Source organism: Petromyzon marinus, chromosome 51, assembly GCF_048934315.1.
Source record: "Petromyzon marinus isolate PM22_M1 ecotype Great Lakes invasive population chromosome 51, UKy_Petmar_22M1.pri1.0, whole genome shotgun sequence".
NCBI classification, from domain to species: domain Eukaryota; kingdom Metazoa; phylum Chordata; class Hyperoartia; order Petromyzontiformes; family Petromyzontidae; genus Petromyzon; species Petromyzon marinus.
In genome coordinates this window covers 7,365,621-7,375,477 of record NC_133717.1, presented here as the reverse complement: position 1 = coordinate 7,375,477, position 9,857 = coordinate 7,365,621, and the positions used below count along the sequence as shown (strand labels likewise).

At 42.9% G+C, this 9,857-nt stretch overlaps 1 protein-coding gene across 3 annotated transcripts in view; it reads left to right on the top strand.

Moving 5' to 3' along the window:
- Positions 1–872: 872 nt before the first annotated feature.
- The window catches only part of TYR (tyrosinase), a 39,523-nt gene continuing 30,538 nt past the window's right edge, over positions 873–9,857 (top strand). For 2 of the 3 annotated variants that reach the window (XM_076074935.1, XM_076074934.1), the window contains exon 1: positions 873–3,110. In XM_076074935.1, the coding sequence (XP_075931050.1) occupies positions 1,578–3,110 (1,533 nt within the window). In that variant the 5' untranslated portion in view covers positions 873–1,577. The remainder of the gene's footprint in view (positions 3,111–9,857) is intronic. The other variant, XM_076074931.1, reaches the window with a different exon arrangement.

Genomic DNA, 9,857 nt, shown 5'->3' with positions numbered 1-9,857 from the left:
TAAGAGTCTAGGAGTCTAGGAGTCTAAGAGTCTAGGAGTTTAGAGTCTAGGAGTCTAAGAGTCTAGGAGTCTAAGAGTCTAGGAGTCTAGAGTCTAGGAGTCTAAGAGTCTAGGAGTCTAAGTGTCTAAAAGTCGAAGAGTCTAGGAGTCTGGGAGTCTAAGAGTCTAAGAATCTAAGGGTCTAAGGGTCTAAAGTCTAAGAGTCTAGGAGTCTAAGAGTCTAGGAGTCTCAGAGTCTAGGAGTCTAGGAGTCTAGGAGTCTAAGAGTCAAGGAGTCTAAGAGTCTAGGAGTCTAAGAGTCTGGGAGTCTAAGAGTCTAGGAGTCTAAGAGTCTAGGAGTCTAAGAGTCTAAGAGTCTAAGAGTCTAAGAATCTAGAGTCTAAGAATCTAAGAATCTAAGGGTCTAAGGGTCTAGAGTCTAAGAATCTAAGAGTCTAAGAGTCTAGAGTCTAACAATCTAGAGACTGTTTAACACGTAGGATTTCGCCACAAATATTAATCGTAATAAAGGTTTTTGGGTTAGATCGCGTTATTTATAAATGTGTCGTAACTCTCCACCACCCAAAACGGCCAATCAGCAAAAAAGTGTCACGTTGACAAAAGACAAATAGTTCACTACTTTAGCCCACCGGTGTGTTGAAGAGTGAATCCACAACATTTACAGTTTGAGTACGACGTTTCGCTGGTAATTACATCCAGCATCATCGGGCAATTCGCCAGAATGGTAAAGCCCTCACTTGATCCTGGTCTTAAATAGAGCAGCAGGGTGACGTCATCATTTAACTCATTCAGGTGCAGTGATTTGAGGCGGAGGGGGGGTATTGTAATTATATAATCGATTGGTAATCAGTCAACGGTTATGATTAGTAATGAGTTGTAGATTAGTAATTAGTTGTAATGTGTGTTATTGTGATTGTATGCTACGTTAGTAATCCGTTAATTAGTATGTCTTTCCCCTATAAGGAATTGTAATATGTATTATTTAATAATATGCTTCCAAGCCGCACTAAGCCTGTAGCTGTCAGAGCGATTAAAGTTATTTTTATTTCTCTCAATTTCAATGAATTCTCTAATTAGTCTTTGCCAGTAATAATTAGTTTTACACAACACTTCAACGTTATCAAAATCAATTGAGTGTCCTTGTTGACAAGCATGGTCTGCCACTGCCGACAGTTGTGTTTGAGATAATTTGAATTTCTTTGGTGTTCTTTTAGTCTTATGCTGATGTTACGTCCAGTCTGTCCAATATAGCATCTGCCACATAAACAATTAATCCGATATACACCTGTTGATAATTTAGGTAATTCGTCTTTAGTGCAAGATACTAGTTTTTGAATTTTGTGTACTGTACCAAATTTTACTGTAATGTTTTGCTTTTGCAAAACACGGGCTAATTTGTCAGTTACTCCTGAGATATATGGAATTTTAATTGTTTAAACAATCTGATCGCTTTCAGCAGTGTTGCTTTGCGATCGTGATTTGGCATTCAGTAGAAGGGGAAAGAGAGAGGGGGGTGCCCGCTGAGGATTCTGAGCTTGGATTTGGACAAGGCTTTTGACCGTCTTTCACATGAATATATGCTGGCGGTGATGGCGAGGATGGGAATGAGTGGGCCCCTGGTGGAGTGGGTGGCACGGCTCTATGGTGGACTCAGGGCTAGACTTTTGATAAACGGGGAATGCTCGGGGGTGATTCAAGTAGGGTCTGGGGTGCGGCAGGGGTGCCCGATGTCCCCGGTCTTGTTCGTTATGAGTATGGAGCCTCTAGCACAGGTAATAAGAGATGACCAAAGGATTAGGGGGGTGACAATACCAGGAAACAAGGAACAAGGGAAAGTGACCTTGTATGTGGACGATGTGGCCGTGCTGTGCAGGGACACTGCGTCGGTGTGGAGAGCAATGGAGGGGACAGGGCGGTTCTGCGCGGCCTCCGGCTTGAAGGTCAACGCGAGAAAGGGCGAGCTAATGGCCTTTGGAGACTCGAGGTTGTTCGAGGATCGGCCGCCAGAGCTGAGGCTGCAGACAGAAGAGATAACGGTGCTAGGGGTGACCTTCTGTAAGGATAGGTCGGGGGAACATAACTGGGAGAAGAGGATAAGGAATGCGAAGGGTCGTCTGAGTAAGTGGGCAGGAAGGTGGCTCACGATGGCTGGCAGGATCATGGTGGTGAAGGTGGAGATACTGCCAACTTTAAGCTACCTGGCACAGGTATTCCCACCTGGTAAGAGGGAGGTCAAGGCCTTGACATCGGCGCTTTTCGGGTTTATCTGGGGGGGAGGGATGGAGAGGGTGAGGAGGGCCATACTCTGTATGCAGGTTGGGAACGGGGGGAGGGGCGCCCCAAATGTGGAGTACACCCTGAACTCGACCTTTGTGTGTAACGCGCTGAGACTGTTCTTCTCCGCAGAGCCGCGGGGCAAGGCGGCGTGCTACATGAGGTATCGCCTGACGTGGCGCCTGCGGGGCCTCGGGATGACCCAGGCAGAGAGGAGCACACCCTTGGACTGGCCGGGAGGCTGGCTGAGTGACGTGGTGGGGGGCTACGTTGGGCAGCACGGCCTGAACCGGTGGGGGGGCCGGTGGAGCCCCAGAGAGGTGCGGGCCGAGGCGGAGAGAGGGGAGGCCTGTGACGAGGTGCCAGGTGCGAGGAGGGAAGTGCACCGGCAAATTTGGAGAAACATGTCGTCGGCGGCACTCACAAAGGAACAGAGGGACCTGTCCTGGCTGGCGGTCCGGGACAAACTGGAGACGAGGGGTTTTATGTACGCCCGCCAAATGGCACGCACCCCCAAGTGCCCGAGGGGCTGCAACGGGGACGAAAGCGCAGTACACGTGATGGTGGCATGCCCCTTTGCCCAGGAGGTGTGGAGGCGGAGCAAACCGTTGTTGGCCCGGTTCGCACTGTCGAAGGTGACAACATGGGACGTTATGTGGGGGGAACTGCGGGGAGTGGGAGGGGAGGACAGGGACCGGGCGTGGGCCATAATAGGCGCAACAAAGGAGGCCTTGTGGAAGGCGCGCAAGAAGGAACTGGAGGGGTCCCAGATGTCCCCTTTGGAAGCGTGCTACATGGCAAGGAGGTTGTTGGAGAGGGTGGTGGAGGTGGATCGGGTGAGGCTGGGACACGAAGCACCACGGGAAAAGTGGAAGTGGCCACTGCCCAGGGTGGGTTAGGGCGGCCGGGGATGGGGGGGGGGGGCTTTACTGGCGCCCAGGGGCGAGGTCGTGCGTGGCTGGAGGGGAGGTAGCCCCTCCATGCAACAGATGTGGCAAGTGCTGTGTCGGGGGCGACTCCGGTCCTGCGGATGGGTCGGTGGCCGAGTGGGGCCTTCGCGGCGCGAGGGAGGGGGGCGGGCCCTCGATCTTTGCTTGGTTGTATTTCGCAGCTGTGACACTGACTAAAATCTTAAAAATCGTAATTACCAGCGAAACGTCGTATTCAAACTGTAAATGTTGTGGATTCACTCTTCAACGCACCGGTGGGCTAAAGTAGTGAACTAATTGTCTTTTGTCAACGTGACACTTTTTTGATGATTGGCTGTGTCGGGTGGTGGAGGGTTAAGACACATTTATAAATAACGCGATCTAACCCTTTATTATGAGTCTGACAGAGTCTAACGGAGTCTAACTAACAGAGCCTAACGGAGTCTAACAGAGTCTAACAGTAACGGAGTCTAACAGAATCTAACAGAGTCTAACAGTAACGGAGTCTAACAGAGTCTAACGGAGTCTAACGGCGTCTAACAGAGTCTAACAGAGTCTAACGGAGTCTAACAGAGTCTAACTAACAGAGTCTAACTAACGGAGTCTAACAGAGTCTAACTAACGGAGTCTAACAGAGTCTAACGGAGTCTAACGGAGTCTAACAGAGTCTAACTAACAGAGTCTAACTAACGGAGTCTAACAGAGTCTAACTAACGGAGTCTAACAGAGTCTAACGGAGTCTAACAGAGTCTAACTAACAGAGTCTAACTAACGGAGTCTAACAGAGTCTAACTAACGGAGTCTAACAGAGTTTAACAGAGTCTAACAGTAACAGAGTCTAACGGAGTCTAACGAAGTCTAACGGAGTCTAACGGAGTCTAACAGAGTCTAACAGAGTCTAAAGGAGTCTGACAGAGTTTAACAGAGTCTAAGGGAGTCTAACGGAGTCTAACAGAGTCTAACAGTAACGGAGTCTAACGGAGTCTAACTAACGGAGTCTAACTAACGGAGTCTAATGGAGTCTAACGGAGTCTAACAGAGTCTAACAGAGTCTCAGGGAGTCTAACTGAGTCTAACAGAGTCTAACAGTAACGGAGTCTAACGGAGTCTAACAGTAACAGAGTCTAACAGAGTCTAACGGAGTCTAACAGAGTCTAATGGAGTCTAACAGAGTCTAACGGAGTTTAACAGAGTCTAACTAACAGAGTCTAACTAACGGAGTCTAACAGAGTCTAACTAACGGAGTCTAACAGAGTCTAACTAACGGAGTCTAACAGAGTCTAACGGAGTCTAACGGAGTCTAACAGAGTCTAACTAACGGAGTCTAACAGAGTCTAACTAACGGAGTCTAACTAACGGAGTCTAACAGAGTCTAACTAACGGAGTCTAACAGAGTCTAACAGAGTCTAACAGTAACAGAGTCTAACGGAGTCTAACGAAGTCTAACGGAGTCTAACTAACGGAGTCTAACAGAGTCTAACAGAGTCTAAGGGAGTCTAACGGAGTCTAACAGAGTCTAACAGTAACGGAGTCTAACGGAGTCTAACAGAGTCTAACTAACGGAGTCTAACAGAGTCTAACTAACGGAGTCTAACTAACGGAGTCTAACGGAGTCTAACAGAGTCTAACGGAGTCTAACGGAGTCTAACAGAGTCTAAGGGAGTCTAACTGAGTCTAACAGAGTCTAACAGTAACGGAGTCTAACGGAGTCTAACAGAGTCTAACGGAGTCTAACAGAGTCTAACAGAGTCTAACAGAGTCTAACGGAGTCTAACTAACGGAGTCTAACAGAGTCTAACTAACGGAGTCTAACAGAGTCTAAGAGAGTCTAACAGTAACAGAGTCTAACGAAGTCTAACGAAGTCTAACTAACAGAGTCTAACAGAGTCTAACGGAGTCTAACAGAGTCTAAGGGAGTCTAAGGGAGTCTAACAGAGTCTAACTAACGGAGTCTAACTAACAAAGTCTAACAGAGTCTAACAGAGTCTAACGGAGTCTAACAGAGTCTAACAGAGTCTAAGGGAGTCTAACGGAGTCTAACAGAGTCTATCAGAGTCTAACTAACGGAGTCTAACTAACAAAGTCTAACAGAGTCTAACTAACAGTCTAACAGAGTCTAACTACAGAGTCTAACTAACAGAGTCTAACAGAGTCTAACTAACAGAGTCTAACTAACAGAGTCTAACTAACAGAGTCTAACTAACAGAGTCTAACAGAGTCTAACAGAGTCTACCTAACAGAGTCTAACTAACAAAGTCTAACAGAGTCTAACTAACAGTCTAACAGAGTCTAACTACAGAGTCTAACTAACAGAGTCTAACAGAGTCTAACTAACAGAGTCTAACTAACAGAGTCTAACTAACAGAGTCTAACTAACAGAGTCTAACAGAGTCTAACAGAGTCTACCTAACAGAGTCTAACTAACAGAGTCTAACTAACAGAGTCTAACTAACAGAGTCTAACTAACAGAGTCTAACAGAGTCTAACAGAGTCTACCTAACAGAGTCTAACTAACAGAGTCTAACTAACAGAGTCTAACTAACAGTCTAACAGAGTCTAACTAACAGAGTCTAACTAACAGAGTCTAACTAACAGTCTAACAGAGTCTAACTAACCGAGTCTAACAGAGTCTAACTAACAGAGTCTAACTAACAGAGTCTAACTAACAGAGTCTAACAGAGTCTAACTATCAGAGTCTAACAAAGTCTAACAGAGTCTAACAGAGTCTAACAAAGTCTAACAGAGTCTAACTAACAGAGTCTAACTAACAGAGTCTAACGGAGTCTAACAGAGTCTAACTAACAGAGTCTAACTAACAGAGTCTAACTAACAGAGTCTAACAGAGTCTAACTAACAGAGTCTAACTAACAGAGTCTAACTAACAGAGTCTAACTAACAGAGTCTAACTATCAGAGTCTAACTAACAGAGTCTAACTAACAGAGTCTAACTAACAGAGTCTAACAGTCTAACAGAGTCTAAGGGAGTCTAACAGAGTCTAACAGAGTCTAACTAACAGAGTCTAACTAACAAAGTCTAACAGAGTGTAACTAACAGAGTCTAACAGAGTCTAACTAACAGAGTCTAACTAACAGAGTCTAACTAACAGTCTAACAGAGTCTAACTAACAGAGTCTAACTAACAGAGTCTAACAAAGTCTAACAGAGTCTAACTAACAGAGTCTAACTAACGGAGTCTAACTAACCGAGTCTAACAGAGTCTAACTAACCGAGTCTAACAGAGTCTAACTAACAGAGTCTAACTAACAGAGTCTAACTAACAGAGTCTAACAGAGTCTAACTAACAGAGTCTAACAAAGTCTAACAGAGTCTAACTAACAAAGTCTAACGGAGTCTAACAAAGTCTAACAGAGTCTAACTAACAGAGTCTAACTAACAGAGTCTAACAAAGTCTAACAGAGTCTACCTAACAGAGTCTAACTAACAGAGTCTAACTAACAGAGTCTAACAGAGTCTAACTAACAGAGTCTAACAAAGTCTAACAGAGTCTAACTAACAAAGTCTAACTAACAGAGTCTAACTAACAGAGTCTAACTAACAGAGTCTAACAGAGTCTAATAGAGTCTAACTAACAGAGTCTAACTAACAGAGTCTAACTAACAGAGTCTAACTAACAAAGTCTAACTAACGGAGTCTAACAGAGTCTAACTAACAGAGTCTAACTAACAGAGTCTAACTAACAGAGTCTAACTAACAGAGTCTAACAGAGTCTAACAGAGTCTACCTAACAGAGTCTAACTAACAGAGTCTAACTAACAGAGTCTAACTAACAGAGTCTAACTAACAGAGTCTAACAGAGTCTAACAGAGTCTACCTAACAGAGTCTAACTAACAGAGTCTAACTAACAGAGTCTAACTAACAGTCTAACAGAGTCTAACTAACAGAGTCTAACTAACAGAGTCTAACTAACAGTCTAACAGAGTCTAACTAACCGAGTCTAACAGAGTCTAACTAACAGAGTCTAACTAACAGAGTCTAACTAACAGAGTCTAACAGAGTCTAACTATCAGAGTCTAACAAAGTCTAACAGAGTCTAACAGAGTCTAACAAAGTCTAACAGAGTCTAACTAACAGAGTCTAACTAACAGAGTCTAACGGAGTCTAACAGAGTCTAACTAACAGAGTCTAACTAACAGAGTCTAACTAACAGAGTCTAACAGAGTCTAACTAACAGAGTCTAACTAACAGAGTCTAACTAACAGAGTCTAACTAACAGAGTCTAACAGAGTCTAACAGAGTCTACCTAACAGAGTCTAACTAACAAAGTCTAACAGAGTCTAACTAACAGTCTAACAGAGTCTAACTACAGAGTCTAACTAACAGAGTCTAACAGAGTCTAACTAACAGAGTCTAACTAACAGAGTCTAACTAACAGAGTCTAACTAACAGAGTCTAACAGAGTCTAACAGAGTCTACCTAACAGAGTCTAACTAACAGAGTCTAACTAACAGAGTCTAACTAACAGAGTCTAACTAACAGAGTCTAACAGAGTCTAACAGAGTCTACCTAACAGAGTCTAACTAACAGAGTCTAACTAACAGAGTCTAACTAACAGTCTAACAGAGTCTAACTAACAGAGTCTAACTAACAGAGTCTAACTAACAGTCTAACAGAGTCTAACTAACCGAGTCTAACAGAGTCTAACTAACAGAGTCTAACTAACAGAGTCTAACTAACAGAGTCTAACAGAGTCTAACTATCAGAGTCTAACAAAGTCTAACAGAGTCTAACAGAGTCTAACAAAGTCTAACAGAGTCTAACTAACAGAGTCTAACTAACAGAGTCTAACGGAGTCTAACAGAGTCTAACTAACAGAGTCTAACTAACAGAGTCTAACTAACAGAGTCTAACAGAGTCTAACTAACAGAGTCTAACTAACAGAGTCTAACTAACAGAGTCTAACTAACAGAGTCTAACAGAGTCTAACTATCAGAGTCTAACTAACAGAGTCTAACTAACAGAGTCTAACTAACAGAGTCTAACAGTCTAACAGAGTCTAAGGGAGTCTAACAGAGTCTAACAGAGTCTAACTAACAGAGTCTAACTAACAAAGTCTAACAGAGTGTAACTAACAGAGTCTAACAGAGTCTAACTAACAGAGTCTAACTAACAGAGTCTAACTAACAGTCTAACAGAGTCTAACTAACAGAGTCTAACTAACAGAGTCTAACAAAGTCTAACAGAGTCTAACTAACAGAGTCTAACTAACGGAGTCTAACTAACCGAGTCTAACAGAGTCTAACTAACCGAGTCTAACAGAGTCTAACTAACAGAGTCTAACTAACAGAGTCTAACTAACAGAGTCTAACAGAGTCTAACTAACAGAGTCTAACAAAGTCTAACAGAGTCTAACTAACAAAGTCTAACGGAGTCTAACAAAGTCTAACAGAGTCTAACTAACAGAGTATAACTAACAGAGTCTAACAAAGTCTAACAGAGTCTACCTAACAGAGTCTAACTAACAGAGTCTAACTAACAGAGTCTAACAGAGTCTAACTAACAGAGTCTAACAAAGTCTAACAGAGTCTAACTAACAAAGTCTAACTAACAGAGTCTAACTAACAGAGTCTAACTAACAGAGTCTAACAGAGTCTAATAGAGTCTAACTAACAGAGTCTAACTAACAGAGTCTAACTAACAAAGTCTAACTAACGGAGTCTAACAGAGTCTAACTAACAGAGTCTAACTAACAGAGTCTAACTAACAGAGTCTAACAGAGTCTAACAGAGTCTACCTAACAGAGTCTAACTAACAGAGTCTAACTAACAGAGTCTAACTAACAGAGTCTAACTAACAGAGTCTAACAGAGTCTAACAGAGTCTACCTAACAGAGTCTAACTAACAGAGTCTAACTAACAGAGTCTAACTAACAGTCTAACAGAGTCTAACTAACAGAGTCTAACTAACAGAGTCTAACTAACAGTCTAACAGAGTCTAACTAACCGAGTCTAACAGAGTCTAACTAACAGAGTCTAACTAACAGAGTCTAACTAACAGAGTCTAACAGAGTCTAACTATCAGAGTCTAACAAAGTCTAACAGAGTCTAACAGAGTCTAACAAAGTCTAACAGAGTCTAACTAACAGAGTCTAACTAACAGAGTCTAACGGAGTCTAACAGAGTCTAACTAACAGAGTCTAACTAACAGAGTCTAACTAACAGAGTCTAACAGAGTCTAACTAACAGAGTCTAACTAACAGAGTCTAACTAACAGAGTCTAACTAACAGAGTCTAACAGAGTCTAACTATCAGAGTCTAACTAACAGAGTCTAACTAACAGAGTCTAACTAACAGAGTCTAACAGTCTAACAGAGTCTAAGGGAGTCTAACAGAGTCTAACAGAGTCTAACTAACGGAGTCTAACTAACAAAGTCTAACAGAGTGTAACTAACAGAGTCTAACAGAGTCTAACTAACAGAGTCTAACTAACAGAGTCTAACTAACAGTCTAACAGAGTCTAACTAACAGAGTCTAACTAACAGAGTCTAACAAAGTCTAACAGAGTCTAACTAACAGAGTCTAACTAACGGAGTCTAACTAACCGAGTCTAACAGAGTCTAACTAACCGAGTCTAACAGAGTCTAACTAACAGAGTCTAACTAACAGAGTCTAACTAACAGAGTCTAACAGAGTCTA